The sequence below is a fragment of the Macaca nemestrina genome, chromosome 14, assembly GCF_043159975.1.
Source record: "Macaca nemestrina isolate mMacNem1 chromosome 14, mMacNem.hap1, whole genome shotgun sequence".
Lineage (NCBI taxonomy): Eukaryota > Metazoa > Chordata > Mammalia > Primates > Cercopithecidae > Macaca > Macaca nemestrina.
Genome location: NC_092138.1, coordinates 6,996,696 through 7,020,273, shown reverse-complemented (window position 1 = coordinate 7,020,273; position 23,578 = coordinate 6,996,696). Strand labels below are relative to the sequence as shown.

At 41.8% G+C, this 23,578-nt stretch overlaps 2 protein-coding genes and 1 long non-coding RNA gene across 7 annotated transcripts in view; 2 read left to right on the top strand and 1 right to left on the bottom strand.

Annotated features, from left to right (window-relative positions):
• LOC105498828 (AU RNA binding methylglutaconyl-CoA hydratase) overlaps positions 1-14,985 on the bottom strand; it is a 155,935-nt gene extending 140,950 nt beyond the window's left edge. For 2 of the 5 annotated variants that reach the window (XM_011771177.2, XM_011771178.3), the window contains exons 1-3: positions 14,694-14,985; positions 4,720-4,787; positions 4,523-4,610 (exon numbers count right to left, since the gene is read on the bottom strand). In XM_011771177.2, coding sequence (XP_011769479.2) covers positions 4,523-4,610; positions 4,720-4,787; positions 14,694-14,955 — 418 coding nt within the window. In that variant the 5' untranslated portion in view covers positions 14,956-14,985. The remainder of the gene's footprint in view (positions 1-4,522; positions 4,611-4,719; positions 4,788-14,693) is intronic. The other 3 variants (XM_011771180.3, XM_011771179.2, XM_011771181.3) reach the window with 2 other exon arrangements.
• Positions 14,986-15,044: 59 nt separating this feature from the next.
• Positions 15,045-23,578, top strand: part of LOC139358082 (uncharacterized) — a 39,959-nt gene continuing 31,425 nt past the window's right edge. Inside the window, exon 1 of the long non-coding RNA XR_011612333.1 lies at positions 15,045-15,285. This is a non-coding gene — a long non-coding RNA (uncharacterized lncRNA). The remainder of the gene's footprint in view (positions 15,286-23,578) is intronic.
• On the top strand, positions 15,583-22,221 carry LOC105498829 (uncharacterized). The gene is made up of 2 exons (XM_011771182.3): positions 15,583-16,695; positions 21,287-22,221. Exon 1 carries the CDS (start codon positions 15,690-15,692, stop codon positions 16,677-16,679), a length of 990 nt encoding a protein of 329 aa, XP_011769484.1. The 5' UTR covers positions 15,583-15,689; the 3' UTR covers positions 16,680-16,695; positions 21,287-22,221.

Sequence of the window (23,578 nt, the reverse complement as noted above, 5' to 3'; positions counted from 1 at the left end):
GCCTGGCTAACTTTAGTATTTTTTTTTTTTGTAGAGACAGGGTTTTGCCATGTTGCCCAGGCTGGTCTTGAACTCCTAGGCTCAAGCCAATTGCCTACCTCGGCCTCCCAAAGTGCTGGGACTACAGGTGTGAGCCACCTGGCCCATGATCTTATTGGTAGACATAGTTTACACAGTTACAGTAATAATGGCCATAACATTTTATATACAACTCTCCCTACGCTTGTAACAGGTATTTTCCATACTTCATATGTATCACTTTATATGTATCATATTTACATGTCTTTATATGTATCACTTTAAATATCTACTTAACATTCTAATGAGTGCATCGGTATATAATAATACGTCACTTAAAGAGTACATTCTGAAAAATGAGTCCTTAGAAAATTTCATCCTTGTATAAACATCATAGAGTGTACATACACAAACCTAGAAGGTACAGGCCAGGGGTCCCCAATCCCTGAGCTGACGAACAGTTCGGGTCTGTGGCCTGTTAGGAACCGGTGGTACAGTAGGAGGTGAGTACAGGCAAGGAAGCATTACTGCTTGAGCTCTGCCTCCTGTCAGATCAGCAGCCGCATTAGATTCTCATAGGAGCACAAACCCTACCATAAACTACGCATGCGAGGGATCTAGGTTGCACGCTCCTTATGAGAATCTAACTCATGCATGATGATCTGAGGTGGAACAGTTTCATCCTGAAACCATCCCCTACATAAATAGGATATACGGTATAACATATTTTTCTTAGGCTACAAGCCTGTATGGTGACTGTACTGAATGCTGGAGGTAACTGTAACACAATGCTAAGTATTCATATGTACCTAAACAGAAAAGGTACAGTAAAAATACAGTACTATCATCTTATGAGGCTGGGCACAGTGGCTCACCCGTGTAATCTCAGGACTTTGGGAGGCCGAGGCAGGTGGATTACCTGAGGTCAGGAGTTCAAGACCAGCCTGGGCAACATGGTGAAACCCCGTCTCTACTAAAATTACAAAATTTAGCTGGGCATGGTGGCACACATGTATCCCAGCTACTCAGGAGGCCGAGGCATGAGAATCGCTTGAACACTGGAGGCTGAAGTTGCAGTGAGATGAGATCACACCACTGCACTCCTGCATGGGTGACAGGGAGACCCCGTCTCAAAAAAATAAAAATAAATAATCTTATGGGACCAGTATCGTATAATGCAGGCCACTGTTAACCAAAATATTGTTATGGAGCACATGACTGTATTTGTGTGTGTGTGTGTGTGTGTGTGTGTGTGTGTGTGTGTGTGTGTGTACATACATATATATGAAAAATACTAGACGGATAAAAATAATAATTGTTATTTTTATTAGGGGATTAATAAAGTAGAGGAAGTAGGGTTAGAGAGAGTTCTCTCTGTATACATTTTCATACATTCTGACCTACCATGCTACTTTTTTAAACTAAAAATTGATTAAAAAACTTAAAATGTAAGTAAAGTACTTAATAATGCTAAATAATAGGTAGATTTAAATGAGAAGTCAAATCATTTGGCCCAACCTCCAATGCAATGTAGGAATCTCTTTAATGTTTATGTTTTCTCAGCATTTTAGAAAAAAGATGTAGCCAAATTTACTATCAGTAAATAGGAGAGTGGTATGAGACAATTCAGAGAAGCTGCTTGTTATATCTCAACCCTTCCTGAAAAAAATCAGTGAATTAAAGCACAAAGGCTGATTAATTCCAGCAAATACATGCCGAGTCCCTGTTGTTTGCTGTATTCTGAGAATGTGAAAGATGATTCTCAAAGAATAAGAGGAGTTCCTATGCTCAAGAAATTTGAGGCAAGACCATTTGCTAAGCTTTAAGTATTCAGAAATGAAAAAGGTATCACTGGAATATAGGTTATTAATATATACAGAGAAACCTTTGTGGGGGCAGAAAAAGAAGAGGGAAAATGATGACTGTGAAGGGATGGAGAAGAGGCTAAAAGGATAATCAATAAATGGTACACTGTGTTTTTGAGGTTTTTTTTTTTTTTTTTAGACAGAGTCTCACACTGTCGTCCGGGTTGGAGTGAAGTGTTGCCATCTCGGCTCACTGCAACCTCTGCTTCCCAGGTTCAAGCAATTCTCCTGCCTCAGCCTCCCGAGTAGCTGGGATTACAGGCGCCCACCACCACAGCCAGAAAATTTTTTGTATTTTTAGTAGAGACGAGGTTTCACTATGTTGGCCAGGCTGGTCTTGAACTCTTGACCCTGTGATCCACCCACCTTGCCCTCCCAAAGTACTGGAATTACAGGCATGAGCCACCGTGCCCAGCCGAGGTTTCTTTTAATATTACTACTTTGGAATACAAATTAAAGCTTTAATTATGTGAAAGACTGCATTATTCAACAATAACTGATAAACGTGACCTGATTAAGATGTTTATACTAATACAGGCTATAAGTTTAAATATTCTTTAAATAATGTAAAGAGATTTTATTTATCTAGAATTTTATTTCATATGTACATGTTAAAAGACAGACCTACTAGTCAGCTTATAAATGTAAATATATGTAAAAAAAGAGGCCGGGCGTGGTGGCTCACACCTGTAATCCCAGCACTTTGGGAGGCTGAGGCAGGTGGATCACCTGAGGTCAGGAGTTCAAGACCATGGCCAACATGTTGAAACCCCGTCTCTACTAAAAATACAAAAAATTAGCCAGGCGTGGTGGCAGGTTCCTGTAATCCCAGCTACTCGGGAGGCTGAGGCAGGAGAATCACTTGAACCCAAGAGGCAGAGGTTGTAGTGAGCCAAGATCACAGCACTGCACTCCAGCCTGGGCAACAAGAGTGAAACTCCATCTCAAAAAATAAAACAAGAAAGGAAAACCTTTCAGAGAAATCTGAAAGAACAGTTCCATCATACATACTGAATTACTAGAAGAGATGATATGCCCCAATTTTTCTATAATTAAAACATTGACTTGTTGACAAAACAGTCAAAATCTTGAGTTAAAAGATTATCCTGATCGTATGAAAGTTTAAAAGCCCATAAAGCAAACTAAATAGATTAACTTGTTAAAAAGCACTCAAGACTAACATGTTATTCTAATAAACAGCATGTGGTATATTATTTGAGGACATTTTGCATGTCCTCAAAAAGGCAATCTGTAACAGACAACCACAAACTGTGCTAAAGCATTAAAGCCTTTTTCAAAGTATATTCCTAATGCAGAAATCTAGAACAAATGGGCTGCAAAAGAATATGTAAAATAAAAGGAATTCCACCAGTTACTATAGCGTGGTAATTATAAAACCTAACGCCCATAGAAAAACAATGCCAGGATGATCACTAACACTTATTTTTAAAACGTTAATCTGTCTTCACAACATTGTTATCACTCCTCAAAAATTCATATAATTGGGCCTTCTTTAAAAACCCTAAAGCCACTCTGTATCTTCCCAATAAGCCATCCAATGACCTTTAGAGAACCTCTCAACCATCAGTCATAGTGTTACATTCCTTTACCTCAAGATCATATTCACCTCGTCCCTAAAACTAGACGTAAGAATCCTAATTCTCTTGGTATAAGTCTTTCGCAATGTTTAAAAAAAAGAACTCAAAATATACGTAAAACCCTTATAAGCACTCCAACTAAGCAGACAGTATTACTCGCATTTGACAAATGTAAAAACAGAAATCTACTGCATAACAGCATAACCCTAGCAGTTGAGAGTAATAAATCTACACTCACTCTGATTACTCGACTGGAATTAAAACTAATTCTTTTCGGTATCCTACATTTTAAGAAATGTATTAAAAAGGCAATAAAACCTCATCAAAAGCCAAAATATACTGCATATTTCTAAATATCACACTATTCTGCAATATTTTAAGGCAGAAGCCACAGAGATTGAAGCTTAAAAAAAATGAGAATCCTTAAGAATGAAACTAGGGGCTGGGCACGGTGGCTCACCTCTGTAATCCCAGCACTTTGGAAGGCCAAAGATGGTGGATCACTTGAGGTCAGGAGTTGGAGACCAGCCTGGCCAACATGGTGAAACCCTGTCTCTACTCAAAATACAAAAATTAGCTGGGCGAGGTGGCAGGCGCCTATAATCCCAGCTATTCGGGAGGCTGAGTCAGGAGAATCACTTGAACTGGGAAGGTGGTGGTTGCAGTAAGCCAAGATCACGCCACTACACTCCAGCCTGGGTGACAGAGCAACTCTATCTCATAAAAAAAAAAAAAAAAGAATGAAACTAAAGAATATTGGCCACAATTAAGACACAACAAGCAATATTGTACTATAGGTACTACAAACAAGTATTTTAATGGCTCAAAGTTTTTTTTCAACTTCGAAACAATCTAAATGTTGCAAAAGCTTCTTTCTAACACTCTCAGACTAAACTTGTTTTTTTCTTGTGGATCAGTAAAACACAAAGAGGAGTGGTTGGTAATGGGGTTCAAACCACAGAACATTCTAATGGAAAACAGACTACTACTGAGGAAAAATCAGACTACAGTTTAATTTCATAATATAAGATATTTACATACCAGCACAGAATATCCCTGGGACTTCACTCCTGATTATTATGGTCCGTACTTTCTTATCAGATTTCAAAGCATCCACAGCTTTTGATAGCTAAACAGAAATAGGAAGCATATGAGGGAAAAGAGAAAAATAAAATTTTACATTGATGACAATAATGTATCTTAATATTAGAAGCAAACAGTTTAATCTTTACACTCACCATTTTTATAAGATTTTTACTGAGTGCATTTTTGCCATAAGCTCTGTTTATTCCAAGCACCACAATTCCTAGTTAAAGGGGAAAAAAAGTACAAGCACTTGAGTGAGCGAGGCATTCAGAGAACAAATTCTACATCACACATCTAGCTAACTTCGAACTTAACAAATCAAAGAAATTCAGGATATCACATTCCCTTCCACTGATCTCTTCTTAAGCACCAAGGTAATTTGCAACATTTTGGTAAATTTTATATCACTAACTCAAACTAGAGGGAAGACCACACTTACCGGTGAAAATTTTAAGTTAAAGGATACTATTTAAAATGTGGTTTCATCATCTTCAAGTAGATACAGAAGTAACAGCTAATAAACCTTGTTACATGCAGGTATTACAGCATCTGCTTTTTCTAGGATGCCAGTTCTAAATATCTCAATTTTTTTTTTTTTGTTCATACTACATAGTTTTTAGTAATTCTATGCCAGGTTTCTCTCCTGATTTCTGTCTGATACACTTAACCAGAGGGCACTTCCATTTAGATGTCCAACAAGTACTTTCAACTCAACCTATATAAAACAAAGTTCATTATCTCTCCCACAAACCCAGCTGTCACTCCTAACTGCCCCATTTTTTAAACCAAAAACCATCATCTAAACCCAGCCTCCCATTCCTTCCAGTTACCAATTTTCTAAAAACAATACTAAGCATAGAATTCACCCCCTACTTAAAATCCTTTCATTATTTATTTCAAAATATGCAACTTCAAAGATCTTAATTTGATATTCAAAGTTCTGCACAACCTCTACTAACCTTCTTGTTCCTGGAGTAGACAAATTTTCACTGTGTATCAGAAATACCTTCCACTGAGTCAGGGTGGGTATGGTTCTTGTTTGCAACTGAGTTAAACTGAAGACAACAAAATGTACACATGCCTTCGCTGTGCAAGAAACTGTGCAGAATCATTTTTTAAAGTATAAAAATGAACTTCTGCTCACAAAAGAGTAAATCTGCAAGAATGCCAAATGCTCTCAGTACAGAGAAAAGCATGAAGGACTGCTATCTGACAGGATCTGTATTAAAAAGCTGCATGACTTTAGGGAGGTCCCAATACTACTGACAACAGCTACCACCGGTAGGCCTCAGGCACTGCTCCAGCTGCTTTAAGCGAATTAACTCACATAATCCCCAACACAACCCAAGAGGTGGGCACTATTTTTATCCTTAGTTAACAGATAAAGAAATGGAGACTTGGAGAGGTGAAGTAACTTCCTTCAGCTATTAAGTGCTAATCTAACTCTGTATTTGAATAAAACTGTGTTACACTGTTCAAGCTTCAGTTTCCTCAGGAAGAAAATCAAGCAGCTAAGACTAGATGTGTCCATTCATTCAAACATACTGAGGATGTACTATACTGATCAGCAGCCAAGGAACTAGAGTCTAGGAGAGAAATACAAACATTAATAATCACAGAAATCATTAATAACCATAAATGTCATTAATAACGAATTCAAACTGCTTTACAAGCTTTAAGTGGTGCCACAGTAACTTGTAACCAGAACTGATAATGGTCTAGGGCAAAAGGAGATGGATAGGGAAAGCTTACCCCAGACAGTGGAGGTTAGAAGGATGAGTAGGAGTTAAGGTGAGAGGGAAGGAGAGGGGCTGACCGCCAGGCAGAGAAAACAGGAAAAGCATAAACTAGTCACGGTCCCATTGAATGTCCTGTCACCTACAAGGCGAAGAGAGTGACCAATGAAAGTAAACAGGTGAGCACAGGCCAGAAATATCCTTACAGACCTGCTGAAAAGTCTGTTCTTCATCCTAAGAACCACTGAAGGAGTTTACGTAGGTATAAACATACACACATGCACATATAAAACTGGAGGGGGAACAGTTTCTATATTTGAAGATCATACCAGAAGTAGATAGGGGTGGGAACTTCAAGACACAACTGGAGTCCAATCAACAGATAACAGGTCTGGCTGAGATAGGTAGTGGTAGAAATAAAGGAAAGTGAAAGGATTCAAGAACCATTCAAAATTTTAAATGAGTTAATGATGCCTAGACAGAGGACTGATTTAACTGGAAGAAAGTGTTAAGGAGTATTAACCAGGTTTCTGGCTTCAGCAATTGGATGAAAGAAGATGACATTTAATGAGACAAAATCATAAAAAATACCGTGGTGAGGGTGGAGGGGAGTAAAGCTCATGAGTTCCTTTTTGAATTAAAGTGAATCTGAAGTGCCTTTCAGACATCCAAGCTGACACCACTTCCAAGGGCTAAGAATGCAGGCTCTAAGGTGTGATTGCTGGGGATGAAATCCCAGTCTGCCGCTTACTAGCTATTGGGCAAGTTACTTAACCTCTCTGATCCTCAGTTTCTTACTCTATGAAGATACTAACAGTTCCACACTCCATGGGACTGTATTAGAATCAAATGATATGATAGATGTAAAACTTACAACATGAGCACCCAATTATCCTCCCTTCTAGCATGAACACTTCTCATGCAATAAGTATTAAAGTTTCACCATAATTTCTGCTAGATAGGATACTGCTAACATTATTACTGAACTGTAAAGTGCCATGAAAATGTTTCTATCACAGTCAATTCCAGCAGTTTTGGTCACATATTTGAGACTTGATGTTTTGAGTACTTCCACTTCAAAAAGCTAGAAATCAGTTCTGCAATCTGAAATGAAGTATCTAATATGTAACAACTGTACCATCAAATGTATCTGTAGGCTTTTGGTACTCTAAAATGGAATAAAACCTTAGCTTTTATTCAGCAAAGTCTAAACTTTTTTGTTTTATAACTGTCTCACTTTAATTCACAACTCAATCACTTCTCAAGAACTCAATTATCATGCATCCTCCTCACATAACCTAGACAAAAGTTTACCAACTCAGAAAAGCTTAGGCATTCACAGGCCAACCTTAATTTTCCTGACTTTTCACAAAACATACAAAAATCTTCAGTGAATCTGTAACAAGGTCACATCACAGCATTAATCCTGCTCTATAAAGCTCACACAACTGAAAGACGAATGTAACAACTTTATCCCGCTCTATAAAGCTCACACAACTGAAAGACGAATGTAACAACTTTGTTGAGACTTTAAAAAGAAACAGAAATACATTTTGCTTAAACAAAATTGAAAAAACACACTCAAAGTGAAAGTCCTCCTTCCCTAGAATCAACTCATTCCCCTCCCCAGAGGAAGCCACAGTTATCACAGTTACATGTAATGTAACCTTCCAGAAAATGTTCAACATATTTACATACAGAAACAGAGTTGTATATTACCATTTGGCTTGTTGTTGCTATTTTACATAAATGGATCATATGTTCTGTTGGTGCTATTCTATATAAATAGGTTCATACATATTTCTTTCTTTTTTTTTTTTAAAGAGACAAGGTCTTGTTGTGTCACCCAGACTGGAGTGCAGCGGCTCCATCACAGCTCACTGCAGCCTCAAAGTCCTGGGCTCAAGTAATCCTCCCGTCTCAGCCTCCTGAGTAACTGGGACTACAGGCAGGCGCTACCACGCCCAGCTGGATTCACCAATTTTCTGAACTAAAGTTGAGTTAATTAACTAAAGTTCTCAATGAAACTCAACTAAAGGTCTCAATGGAGCTAGAGACCATTATTTTACATGAAGTAATTCAGGAATGGAAAACCAAACACCATAAGTTCTCACTCAGAACTGGGAGCTAAGCTATGGGTACACCAAGGCAAAACAGTGGTGTAACAGACATTGGAGAGTCATAAGGGGGCAGGGTGGGAAGGTTGAGGGATTTTAAAAAACTACATATTGGGTACAATGTACACTACTCCAGTGATAGGTACACTAAAATCTGAGACTTGACTACCAGACAATTCATCCACTTGTAACCAAAAACCACTTGTACCCCAAAAGCTACTAAAATAAAATAAACAAGGGCATTACATGATAAAAACGGGGTCATTTATCCAATAAGACATAATAATCCTAAATATGTATGCACCAAACAATAGTACATCAAATTATGTGAGTTAAAAACTGATAGTGCAAGGAGAAACAAATCTACTATTATAGTTGCAGATTTTAACTTACTTCTATCAGTAATTGACAGATCCAACAGGCAGAAAATCGTAAGAGTATAGTTGAATTGAGCACCACCATCAATCAACTAGATCTAACTGAACAGTAGAGCCAACTGCATATAAAATTCTTTATTTGCAAAAGGCACAATTTTGTACATAGAAAATAGTAAGAAATCCACTTTAAAAAAACTATTAGGAACAAACTAACAAGTTCAGCAAAGTTGTATGATACAAGCCAATATACAAAAACCAATTTATTTTGTAATTTCTATACAATAGCAATGAGCAATCTGAAAGTGAAATTAAGAAAAATCTATTTAAATTCAAAAAGAATATTTTGGGATAAATTTAACTAAAGTAGTGTAAAACCTATATACTGTAGACTGAAAACTACAAAACACTGTTGAATAGAAAAATATATCATGATCATGGATTGAAAAAATTAACACTGTTAAGATGGCAATACTCCCCAAATTAATCTACCTATTCAACACAATCCCTATCAAAATCCCAACTTTTTTTGCAGAAATTCACAAGCTGATCCTAAAATTCACGTGGTAATACAAGAGTTCCATAATAGCCAAAACACTCCTGAAAAAGAACAAAGTTGGAGAAGTCATGCTATCCAATTTCAAATTTCACTACACAGCTATAGTAATCAGTTTGGTACTAGCATAAGGATAGATACATAGATCAATGGAATAGACTTGAATATCCAGAAGTAATCCCTTATATTTACGGTCAATTAATTTTCAAAAAGGGTACCAAGACAACTCAACGGTGAAAGACTCATCTTTCCACAAATGGTGCTGAGACAACTACATAGCCACAAGTAAAGGAATGAAGTTAGACCTCTTACTACACACCATATATAAAAATTAACTCAAAATTGGATCATAGTCACAGATGAACATAACAGTGAAAACCATAAAACTCACACAAGAAAACATAAGTGTAAATCTTTGTAAACTTGGGTTAGGCAACAGTTTCTTAGATATAATCTAAGGCATAGCTACAAAAAGAACAAATAGAGAAATTGAACTACATGAAAATTAAAAACACTAGTTCTTCAAAATATACCATCAAGAAAGTCAAAAGACAACCCAGAGAATGGGAGAAAATATTTGCAAACTATCCATCTGACAAGAGACTTGTATCCAGTCTCAACAATAAAAAGACAACTCTCATGCCTCAACAATAAAAAGATAATCCAATTTAAAAAGTGGCAAAGAGGCCAGGCGCAGTGGCTCACACCTGTAATCCCAGCACTCTGGGAGGCTGAGGCAGGCACATCACGAGGTCAAGAGATCAAGACCATCCTGGCCAACACAGTGAAACCCTTAGCTAGGCAGGGTGGCGGGCGCCGTGCGGGCGCCTGTAATCCCAGCTACTTAGGAGGCTGAGGCAGGAGAATCCCTTGAACCCGGCAGGCGGAGTTTGCAGTGTGCCGAGATCGCACCACTGCACTCCAGTCTGGGAGACAGAGTGAGATTGTCTCAAAAAAAATTTTTTTAAATAAAAAATAAAATAAAAAAGTGGCAAAGGATATGAGTAGACATTTCTCCAAATGTATGCACATGGCCAATATGTACACGAAAAAATGTTCCAACAGGGAGTTGAACCTGATCTCAAGCTCTCCTACAACAGAGCCCCATCATGGTAGTCCTTTTGAATAGTATTCCTCAACATCTTTTAAAAAAGAAAAAAAAAAAAAAGATGTACAACATCACTAGCCATGAGGGAAAACCAAATCAAATCACAAAAACTTACCATTTCCCACCCACTAGGGTGGCTAATAAAAGAACAATACCACGTGTTGCCAAGATGTGGAGAAACTGGAGCTCTCATGCTTTGCTAGTGAGCATATAAAATGCAGACGCTTTAGAAAACAGTTTAGCAGTTCCACAAAATGTTAATCATTGAATTACCATAGGACCCAGCAATCCCACTCCTATGTGAAAATATAAAGATGACCACAAAAGCTTATACTAATATATGAATGTTCTAAGCAGCATGGTTCACATTATCCAAAAAATGGAAACAATCCAAATATACATCAGTAACGAATAGACAAACAAAATGCGGTATATCCATACAATGAATATTACTTGGCCATTAAAAGCATAGAAGTGCTAGTTCAAGCTACAACAAGGATGAGCCTTGAAAATATAATGATACGTGAAGGAAGCCACAAAAACACCACTTATTATACTATTCTTTTTTTTTTTTTTTTTTTTTTGAGACGGAGTCTCGCTCTGTAGCCCAGGCTGGAGTGCAGTGGCCGGATCTCAGCTCACTGCAAGCTCCGCCTCCCGGGTTCACGCCATTCTCCAGCCTCAGCCTCTCGAGTAGCTGGGACTACAGGCGTCCGCCACCTCGCCCGGCTAGTTTTTTGTATTTCTTAGTAGAGACGGGGTTTCACCGTGTTATCCAGGATGGTCTCGATCTCCTGACCTCGTGATCCATCCGTCTCGGCCTCCCAAAGTGCTGGGATTACAGGCTTGAGCCACCGCGCCCGGCCTATTATACTATTCTTTTATAGACAAATCTATTGATACAAAAAGTAGATAAATGAAGGTTTTTTTAAGGCTGGAGGGATAAGGCGGGGAGTAGGCAGTGACTGCTAAAGACTACAGGGTTTATTTTTGAGTTGATAAATGTTCTAAAATTGGCTTGTATTGACAAAGCATAACTGTGAATATACTAAAAACAACTCTACATTTTGAATTTTATGGTATATGATTTAAATCTCAATGTAGATGAGATTAAATCTTAATCTTAAAGATTTAAAAATACATACATTGTATCTCAATACATATATTTACTGAGATATAATTTACATACCATAAAATATATAAAAATATTATTTTTTAAACATGAAAAAAAACATATGAAAGGAATCAACTTGTTAAATAAGAAAAGGCAGTAGATACAGAAAGACCTGCTACCTCTGCTGCAGTCCACTTGACAAGCTTGGACAAGGATGCTGTGGGTAAAGAAGCACATGGAAAGGTTTCAGACACGGGAAGACCGGATGACAATCTAGATGTGAAAGAGGAGGAAGAAGCAGGTATCAAGGAGGATCTGCACTATGCAAGTGCTTGTTTGCTCTATTTCTGCCAGAAGCTGTTCTGACATGGTTCACAAAGATGATCTTGAAATGGTTCATAATTATGCCAAATTGCAGGAAGGCTGGTAGGGGAAGGAGGGGAGTCATTCCAGAAAGTGTGTGCAAAAGCTACACACAGAAAAGAACAGGAAAAGGCAGAGCTCAGATCCAGTGGCAGAGAGATAGACTATGAGACGTCTGACGGATAAGAAGGCCCTGCAGGCAACGGCGAGCCTTTGGAGGTGTTTAACTGAGCAGATTCATGGTTTTTGGCCTTGAAAAAAAGGTAACTCCATCACCCCGGGACGAGAAAGTGGGAAAGAGAACGCTTGGAAACCAGGTGACCTATGAAGAAGGCTGTTGCAGGAGAGACCTCTGTAAGCCATGACCAGGACTCCTGCTCTAAAACTGAGTAGGATGGACAACAATGCAGAAATAACCACTAAAGAAATTTGGTGTTCAGGCGCAGTGGCTCACGCCTGTAATCCTAACACTTTGGGAGGCCGAGACGTGTGGATCACCTGAGGTCAGAAGTTCGAGACCAACCTGGCCAACATGGCAAAACCCCATCTCTACTAAAAATACAAAAAAATTAGCCAGACGTGGTGGCGGGCACCTGTAATCCCAGCTACTCGGGAGGCTGAGACAGGAGTATCGCTTGAACTCGGGAGGCAGAGGTTGCAGTGAGCTGAGATTCCACCATTGTACTCCAGCCTGGGCGACAAGAGTGAAGCTCCATCTCAAAAAAAAAAAAAAAAGAAAGAAAGAAAAGAAAAGGAAATTGGGTTGTAGAGCTATGCCTCCCACAACAAATTACAAATGTGGAGCCCAGATAACAGATGGGACCTGGTGTATTCCGCACTACGTGCCCCACCCACCTAAAGTGCTACATGCTGTTCGGCGCTTCTGTGACTAGGAGAGTTATCCTGTTCCTTAGAGGCTGCTGAGAGCACCAAATTTTGGACCCATCTCAAAGAGAAACAAAGGCACCCAGGAAACTCCTTCACCTGTAGTACCCTTGACCTGTTTTTCTTTGCACTGCTTATTGCTGGTTCAACAGTAAAGCAAAGCAAAGCATAAGTAATGTTAGCCAAGCCTGAGTCGTCATTCTTGCCAATTCTCAAAGGAGGCGGGGTCAACTTTAAGAAACCATGATGTATGTCCTATCTCATCAGGAAATGAAGGCTAAAGAAAAAAAAAGAAACCAGGACGTCCGAAAAACATCTTCGTGTATTATCTTTTATCTGATATTCTCTCTTCAAATCCTAACTTAAAGTCTTTCCAGACATTTTGCACAAATATTCCTTTAATTGCATTCAAGTCATAATGACCAAAATAATAGAATATGATGCATATTAGTAGCTGTACTTGCAATCCCTTTATATCTAACATATTGTTGGTACACTTAATGGAAGTGAAGTCCCAGCATGACTAAGCTTACCCAAAAGATGGTGGCATTCAGGCTCTAATCACCTCAGTGCCAGTCTAGGCTTCCAGCTGAATTTCTTACTATTCTGCTTATGCCACACTACTGCCACACTTGCCTTATGTTACGTCCCAAATACACCACACATGTTCACATCTCCATGCTTTTGACCATGTTCTTGTCTCTGTCTGGAATAATAAGTAAGGAATAAAGTAATTCATCAAACTCCTGAAGCACTGCTATGGGCTAGTGGCAATTTATATTAACGATCTCATCTCACCTTCATAACAAACCTATAAAGTTGGTATTATTTTTCCTGTTTTACACGTGAGATAAGTCTGCCCAAGAACCCTCACAAATGGCGAAATCCACTGCCTATTAAAGAATGCCTTGGAACCCCTTTCATATGGCGAAACCCTGCAGGTATTACAGCCCTTTCCTCCTACCATGCCTTGAAAGTTCACACAGCCTAATAATCAGGATCTGCTTCACTATACTAAAAGCAATCATGACTTACACGCTTTTCACTTCTGCTTAACAGATTATAGGTGCTCAACAAATGCATGTCAAAATTAAAAGACTGGTCCTCTGGCTTAACCCGGGTAAACTGCCGTTCCACCCTTCACGACCCTTTTAGCTTTTCCCTGCACTGGCAGCGAAAGGAACTGAGCTTTAACAGTATTCCCTAGAAATGTCAGCCTCCTTCAAAGCCTTCAACCCTCTGTATTGTATTGCTAATGATGTCTCCTCCCGCAGTAGGTAGGTAGCTCAAGGGCAAGATCCATACCACCCACATTCTTATCGCCAGAGCTGAGGAAAATAAAAAGTGCTCAAAATTGTTTAAATGCAGTGGAACAGTCCCTCAAGACTAACTTTCTAGGAGAAAATGAACAAGAAGAAAAATTGTTCCAGCTGAGCAGCTTCAAATTTAAGACTCTCCGTAATAATAAAAGGCAGTTTCACTGCAGCTTTTACAACTCCACCACTAATAGCTGAGTTTACAGAAAGCCATTACACAGCAAGAATAAAGACTGGTAGCAAGGATTAAATACCCAGGGTATATATTGACCTTGGCTTGTCTGGAGCGGAGGGCGTAAGCTGCACTTCTGTTTGCCGCGCTGAATGCGGTCACTTTACAGGTAAGCTGCTCTGGAGTACACGTTTAGGTTATTAAAAGCAAGAAATAGGTGCACAAGGAAACTGCCACGCTGGGTGAGGGGGGAGGTGAGGGAGGGGAGGGACGGTGCGCCTGCCCGACCTCGACCCCGCGTCCAGCCGGCGGACTGCACCTTTTGCCCGTCCTGAGGGCGAGCGGCCGCCCGCTGCCCCGCGCCTGCCCCGCGTTCGCACCTCACCTCGGTTCTCCTCCTCCAGGTGCCGCACCCGCAGCTCGTCCTCGGTCTTCATCTCAGAGCTGTAGCCCCTTTTCGGGGCGGGACCACCAGCCGCAGGCACCCAGCCCTGAGCCCAGATCGCCGGGCCCACCCGCAGGCCTGCCAACGAGCTGGGCAGCCTCAATCCCGGGCACAGCCGCGCACTGCAAGCGGCCACCAGGCGAGCACCGCCAGCATGCAGGGCGCCCAAGGCCCCAGGTGCCGCCGCCACCGCGGCCGCCATGTTGTCTGTTTACGGCGTGGGCCTGCGACTGCCGCTCCGCCCCCGCCCGGCGCCGACCTGCAGCGCGCACGCGCACGGCGTCCCGACCCGCAGCCTCGCTCCGGCCTGGCCCGGCCCTCCGGAGCCGTGTTCCCGCCCCTCACCGCCCCGCCGAGGCCCCGTGACCCGAGGCCTTGCCCCATTTTCCGCGCGAGGTTGGATGGTTTGTCCAACACAGAAGGAAAGAAAGTAGTGTCCGAGGCTATGGAATAGTTCAGGGAAGCCTCTTCTATAAGAACTATCCGGAGGGAATTGTCTCCCCGTACTCCCTGGACCAAGCCCTGCTGTCCTGTAAGTAAGGTGCAAAAGTGAACAAAAAAAGTTTTGTCTCCTCCAGTTGGCTGAAAGTGAGGCAGCCCGTCGTGGGACACTGCCTTACTTATGGCTCTCAGGTTGTCGGTTCTAATTGGTGGGTTTAGAGCAAGCAGGCACAAGATCCATGGAGTCACCCTGTCGCTGTGAGATGGTCACCGGAGCCCATCTACACAGTCCATGTGCGTTAGGGAGGTCAACGGGTGAGTCAAACAGGCTGCATTTACCTGTCCCATAGGGAGATGGTCACCAGGAAGCAGTTGCATTAGGCAGATATCTGGGTGGATCACGTTGAAGAACTGGGAAGAAGCAGAGAACTAGTAACTGTGTCAAAGGTAATTGACCCCTGCTTCTCATATGAGAAAGTTAAACATTCAAAATGGATGCCAAGGCAAAATAAAATTGTGAGAATTCACTCTACTAGTGATGGCAGCAGCTGCTCCCGACGGCCTGCTGCTGCAGCGGGGAGGCATGGCCAGGGCTGCATGCTCTCTGGCAGGAGCCAGGGACAAGCAGGAGACCCACCCCTTCTGAGTTGGGGTGGGAGCTCCCTGGGTGCCTCTGAGCACAGCTGCAGATTGGGGCCTCCTGCTCCACAGAGCAGGCAGGAGCACCACCCACAGTGTGGCTGCAGATCTGAGCCTCCCTGTGCTATTGAGGGGCCAGGAGCAGGCAAAAGCCCTGCCCTCCTGGGGGCAGCTGCAGCCACCCAAACCACGGCTGCAGCCCCAGGCATCCCTGCACTCTTGGGGGCCCAGGAAGGCCCTGCATGCCACTGCAGGCTCAAAAGTGCCTGCTCCTGCTGCCTGGCTTCTCCTTGCTGTTGGCACCTGCTCCATTCTTGGAGCAAAGTTGAGGCTGAACCCAGGCACCATGAATGGCAGTGGGAGGCAGACAGACTCCTGGGCAGAGGGTGTGGGTCCCCAGTGAGGCCCCAACTTCTGACCAAGGAGGGCCTGAAGGCTGGGGGTCAGGCTGTCAGCCCCATGAACCAGAGTAGGAACTTGTGGTGCCTTTTCCAAGGCTGCCCATGGCTGCCCCTGGACCAATCAGCAGCAGGCACTTGCTCCCCTCTGAGGCTCATAAAATCCCCAACTCAGCCAGAGCTGAGCAGGCAATGGGACAGCCAGCTGCAGAGAGGAGCTACCCTCTCAGCTGAGAGCTTCAGAGACTTGCAGAGATGTCAGAACTACCGGCTTCAGAGAGGAGTGACCCTCTCCAGGGCCTCCTCTCTGTTAGGAGCTGGGCAGATGTTAGGACAACCAGCTGCAGAAAGAAGCTGCCCTCTCCAGGGCCTCCTCTCTCCTAGGAGCTGGACAGACGTCAGGATGACCTGCCTACAGAGAGGAGCTATCCACTACAATCTCCTTTGAGCTGTTTTAACACGCGGTAAAGCTCCTCTTTGTCTTGTTCACCCTCTACCTGTCTGCATACCTCATTCTTCCCAGACACAGGACAAGAACTCTGGCAAAGGTGCCACCAGCCACAGAGGTTTCTGGCCAGGAAATCGACACCCCAAAGGTCCCATAACACTAGGAAACTCAGAACTGTATTTACAGATCAACCATTGCAATTATTGCAATTATGTAATTACTATTTATTAGTATTGGTCTCCAGTTGTTTTGATATCTTTATGTGGGTTCATCAATAGATTGTAAATTTAAAGAAAGCTATTATACAGAGCTCCTGACAGTGCTATTTAAAATAATATAGCTTCAGATAATACTGATAATTGACTAGGACAACTGCAGAAAGACAATCGTAGATTGTTTGGGTTATAGAAGAAAACAAAGGACCACCCATTATTTCTAAGGGCATTGAGCCTGATAGAAAAAATGCAACATAGAGGACTATCCCCTTCCCTGTTATTTGGGACTCTCGTCCTTATTTACAGTAGTCATGCAGATATCTCAGGTCTGTGACCAAGGTTGATTCTAAAAATTAATGCAACTGATGAACATCGCCATGACTATCACAACCTGCCAAGAACGACAACTAATAGCAAACTGCCAAATACCAGGAATTTAACAAATTCCAAATCAAATCGACATGGCTTTGGATCCCTGCTCTATTGCTCCACTTTGAGACATCAGTGAGTTATTTAAATATTTCATGCTTCCACTTCTTCATCTACAGTATAGCTAATAGGTCTATTTCACCTTATGAATTCTTTTTTTTTTTCTTTTCAGACAGAGTCTCACTCTGTCACCCAGGCTGGAGGGCAGTGGCATGATCTCACCTTCCGGATTCAAGTGATTCTCCTGCCTCAGCCTCCCGAGTAGCTGGGACTATGGGCACGCACCACCATGCCCAGCTAATTTTCGTTTTTTTTTTTTTTTTTTTTTTTTTGTGGAAACAAGGTTTTGTCACATTGGCCAGGTTTGTTTCAAACTCCTGACCTCAGGTGATCCACCTGCCTCAACCTCCCAAAGTGCTGAGATTACAGTCGTGAGCCACCATGCTCAGCTGAATTCTTTATCTTCAGTTCCTTCACCTATAAAACGAGAATAATTATGCCCATTTATTGGGTTGATAAGTATGTAAAACCCTTGGCATCAAGAAAGGAATAGGAATAGCATAGAAATATTAGCTACCATTTACCAACTTCCTTCTCAGTCTGTTTAAGAAGGCAATTCAGTATCTTATTTAATGTTCAGGAAACTTTCACATTGGTATTACTATCCCCATTTTTATAGATGAGGAAACTGAGATTGAATTACTTACCAAAGCCTGCATCTGGGAAGCCATGGAGCTGGAATTCAAATCCTGATACGTCTGACCCCAGAGCCTATGTTCTTTCTCTTTTTTAAAAATCTTTTAATTTTTTTTTTCTTTACTAGAAACAAGGGTGTCACTGTGTTGCCCAGGCTGGTTTTGAACTTGGGCTCAAGCCGTACTTCTGCCTGAGCCTCCCAAAGTGCTGGATTATGTGTGTGAGCCAGGGGGCCCAGCCGAAGTCCATATTCTTAATTACTAGTTAGAACAGCCTTTCAATAAATGTTAAGGCACTCAATAAAATGGCATGACCTCTGGAATTCCTTTCTACTTTTCAATGAAAGGTTGTCAAGTATGGAACAGGAATAATGAGTATCAGTTTGGGAAAAGGTGGGTAGGGCTTGTTTTCTGAAATGAAAAGAGTATAGCCAGGTGTGGTGGTGTGCACTGGGAGGTTGAAGCAGGAGAATTGCTTGAGCCCAGGGTTCCAGGTCAATCTGGGCAACATAGCAAGACTCTGCCACTGAAAAAAAACAAAACAAAAAAAAAAAGAAATGACAAGAGTGAAAGAGTGGAAAAGCTGGAGTGTTCAGAGTACTACACTCACTAATCTCCTGATCTGCTTCTACTTCTTCTACATCCAGCAGAACTGTGAGGCAAACAAACCTCCTTTCTTTAGAAACTACCCAGCCTCAGGTATTCTTTTATAGCAATGCAAAATGGACTAAGACAAGGACCAAATATTGCTTTCTTAGTATATCACGATATCATAAGCCCCATGGTGGCCTTTCACTCCAAAAGGTCTTTTCCTACCTAGTCTGAGTACTTATCTCCAAATGGAGGGATTGGATGTCAAATCCAGAAAATCCAATCTCTAGAGCCTTGAAGGGATCCAGTAAGCCTCACCCAAGGACACTACCCCCAGGGAAAAGGTGTGTTTGGAGACACCCTCTCTCGCTCTGCCCTGCAGACTCCTTGGCCGACACTGCAATCCGCCCCCACCGAGGTTATTGTAGGTCTCATTTTAGGTAGCAAGCATGTGTGCCTGTGAGCTCCATGACCTCTGGAGAAGAGCAGGCATTATACAGACAAGTAAAGAGAGGCGTAAGTTACTGAAAGTTACCTAGCTAATAAATTACAAAGCTGGAACTCAAACACTGTACTCCAAAAAACTGAGTTCTTAATCACAACTTTCTTTCGTTTGCTTTTCCTAATTGATTGTAAGGGCTTCATGTTCCCCACCACTACTCTGACCCCCATCAGTAGGGAGTTTTATCAAGCTCTTCTGTTACAATTTCATTTGGAAATTTCACCCTTTACATTGGATCCTGCATGATCATGATTTCCCAGATACTGCTTCTTCCCCCTGACAATTCCATAGTTGCTGATTGTGTATACGTGCATACATGCAAATATACAAACACATGCACCATGCCCTGAAAATACAAACCTTCATCATCTCAGGATGAGAGGGATGGGGAGACTGGGGGATGAGATCAAAAAGGTACATGGCATCTTTTGGGGATGATAAGGATGTCCTAAGTTGATTGTATGATGGTTGCATGAACTCTGAGAATATACTAACAACCATTTACTTGTACATGTTAAATGGGGGGATTGCTTGGCATGTGAATAATACTTCAATAAAGCTGCTGCAAAACTCAGGAGATGGGATTTGGGATCCTTGAAGAGATGATTGATTGAGTGTCTGAGACAGAGAAAAACACTAAGTGAGATCAGAATATCTCCCTGTGCCAGAAAACACTGAGATGCTGCACAATTGACAGAAATGTGAAAGGCCACGGCTCGGAAGGGTTTCTACTGGCCTAGCCTGGGGCAGTTAGAGCATTGAAGAGACCCATGCTAGTAATTGATACAAACATTTAGCATTTTCTAAAGATATCAGTGAATAATTAAGTAAATGGATGGCAGATGGTAGAAGCCAGTTTCTCCCTGTTGGTATGGCAGAATACAGATAAGCAAGGGAAGGAGGACAGGATGATCTGTGTGATAAGGGGTTAGCACTGGGAACATCAGTGTGAACTCATGTTTAGTTTAATATAGATATAGATGGACACACGTAGAAACACCTATAGATAAGTATATGTACACACGTGAGTATACACACATCTCCTGCTCTGTCAACTAAGATGAACTAGAAGCAATAACACACCGGCAACAATGAGCACACCTAGTGTCAGATCTTGGTTTCTAATACCATCCTCCACTTAAAAAAAAGAATTCGCCATTGATTCTTGGAGAAACAGTTGACTCTAGGACTGGGGCAGGAAATATACAAGATGAGTCTGAAGGATGTTGTCGGGCCAGAAAATAAGAAAGTGTTCAAAATAACCCCAAAATGATGGGCATATGTCAAAGAGATGCAGGAACCAACTGAGAGAGTTCCCAGTGGCCATAGCTGGAACAAGACGAACAATAAAATAAAGTGGCATAGCATGATATCCAAAAGCATCAAATAAATATCCATGAATCCATACTGACACAAATAAATGATTGAATAATTAAATGAGAGAGAAGAGACCAAACTCCCAAGCAGAAGAATTTCCAATAATTCACGCAGATACTCTGCCCTACCTGAGGAAGGCGTCAAAGATAAACAAAGCCAACGGTAGTTAAAGTAGTAAGGACAGATATTAATCAGTGATATACTATTGTAATAACGTAATACGATATTCTTGTCTGCTTTCAGCAGGTCTAGGATAAGAATTGTCCGTAAAATTTTAAGTCTAAGATCAAGAGGCCCACCCTATTGCTTTTAACCCTCTTAGTTGTAAGGTAGGTGGTATCTCCCTCCTACCCTTCCAAACAGGTAAAAAGAATACCTGCTCTATCAGGGTATAACTAGACATCTTTTGTCTTAGCCCCCTCCTGTTTATAGTCTGTGCATTCATTGTGCCTTGTTGCTTAAGCACTTGTCTAGTGGATGAGAATTTTATTCTCTCCTCTAAATCAGCCATCCTTCTATGGAGTAAAGGGTACTGAAGAGGGTGTATCAGTCAGCTCGGGCTGCCATAACAAATACCACACACTGGGCAGTTTAAACAATAGACATTTATTTCCTCAAAGTTCTGGAAGCTGTAAGTTCGAGATCAAGATGTCAGCAGGGCTGGTTCCCTCTGAGGTCTCTCTCTTTGGCTTGCAGATGGCATCTTCTTCCTGTGTTCTCACGTGGCCTTTCCTCTGTGCGTGCACATCCCTGGTATGTCTTCTCCTTATAAGACCATCTTTCCAACTCCTTTTTCAGTAAACGGTGCTGGGAAAACTGGCTAACCATATGCAGAAGAATGAAACTGGAGCCCTATCAATCAACATATACAAGGAAAATAACTCAAGATGAAATAAAGACTTAAATTTAAGACCTCAAACTATAACAATCAGAGAAGAAAACCTAGGAAATACTCTTCTGGACATCCACCTAGACAAAGAATTTATGGCTTAGTCCTCAAAAGCAATTGCAAGAAAAACGAAAATTGGTAAGTGGGACCTAATTAAATTACAGAGCTTCTGCACAGCAAAAGAAACCATTAACAGAGTATACAGACATCCTACAGAACAGGAGAAATATTTACAAACTATGCATCCAGCAAACCCTAATATCCAGAATCAATGAAGACCTTAAACAAATCAACAAGAATAAAACAAATAACCCATTGAAAAATGGGCAAAACTGCCAGGCATGGTGGCTCACACCTATAATCCCAGCACTTTGGGAGGCTGAGACAGGAGACCACTTGGGCTTAGGAGTTGGGAGACAAGCCTGGACAACGTGGCAAAACTCCATCTCTACTAAAAATATAAAAATTAGCCAGGCATGGTGACACACACCTGTAGTCCCATCTACTGGGGTTGGGGGCTGAAGTAAGAGGATTGTTTGAGCCTGGGAGGCAGAGGTTGCAGTAAGCTGAGATCGGGCAACTGCACTCCAGCCTGACTGAGAGCGAGATCCTGTCTCAAAAAATAAAAAATGGGCAAAGGAGATGAACAGACACTTCTCAAAAGAAGACATACAGTCAGCCAACATATGAAAAAATGCTCGATATCACTAATTATCAAATAAATGCAAATAAAAACCACAATGACAGTGGTCCCCAACCTTTTTTGGGATCAGTGACTGGTTTCAGGAAAGACAGTTTTTCCATGGACTGGGCCGGGGTGGCGGTGGGAGGGAATGGGGGTGAAACTGTTCCACCTCCGATCATTGGGCATTAGAGTTTCATACATAAGGAACACTCAACCTACATCCCTTGCATGCACGGTTCACAATAGACTTTGCCTCCTGTGAGAATCTCATGCCTGCGCTGATCTGACGGGAGGGGTGTCTTGGGTGGTAATGCTCCCTGGCCCACCTCTCACCTCCTGCTGTATGGCCCGGTTCCGAACAGTCCGTGGACCAGTACCAGTCTGTGGCCTGGGAGTTGGGGACCTCTGCACAGTGAGATACCATCTCACGCCAGTCAGAATGGCTATTATTAAAAAGTCCAAAAATAACAGACGTTGTCAAGGCTGCAGAGAAAAGGGAATGCTTATCCACTGCTGGTGAGAACGTAAATTAGTTCAGCTATGGTGGAGAGCAGTTTGGAGGTTTCTTAAAGAACTAAAAATAGAACCACCCTTCGACCCAGTAATCTCATTACGGGGTATATACCCAGAGGAAAATAAATACTTCTACCAAAAATGTACTCATATGTGTATCACGGCACTATTCAGAATAGAAAAATGTGACACCTATACACCACGGAATACTACGCAGCCATAAAAAGAGTGAAATCATGTCCTTTGCAGCATCATGGATGCAGCTGGAGGCCATTATCCTAGGCAAACTAACTCAGCAACAGAAAACCAAACACTGCATGCCGCCACTTATAAGTGAGAGCTAAATCTTGGGTGCACACGAACGTAAAGACGGAAACAATAGATACTGGGGACTTCAAAAAGAGATGGAGGGAGGGAGGCAAGGGCTGAAAAACGTCCTGTTGGAAGTACCATATTCACTATCTGGGTGATGGGATCAACAGAAGCCAAAACCTCAACATCATGCAATATACCCTTGTAACAAACCTGCACACGTACCCCCTGAAACTAAATTTTAAATTTTAATTTTAAATAAAGGACACCTTTCCTGTCAGATGAGGGCCTCATCCTTATGATCTCAATTAACCTTCATTACCACTTTAAAGGCGATATATTCAAATGCACTTACACTGGGGGTTATGGCTTCCGCATATGAATTGGAGGGTCACAACTCAGTCTATAACAAAGGGATTCTTCCTCAGTTTCCCGTAGCCAGTTCTGTAGACCTACCCCCATATCCCTGAGCCTCCCCAAATCTGTGGCAGCCTCCCTGGATGATAATAGTGCCAACAGCCCACACCTCCTCTTATGCCCACAAGCACCCTGTCTCCCCCTGTTAAGGAACACAATTCACCAAAGGTCACATAGCTAGTAAGCTGTAGAACCTTATGCAAATCCATGCAAGGTATTTTGTCATAACCTCCTGCCTCCCTGTTCATGTTCTCTTTTTTCTCCAGGACATCCA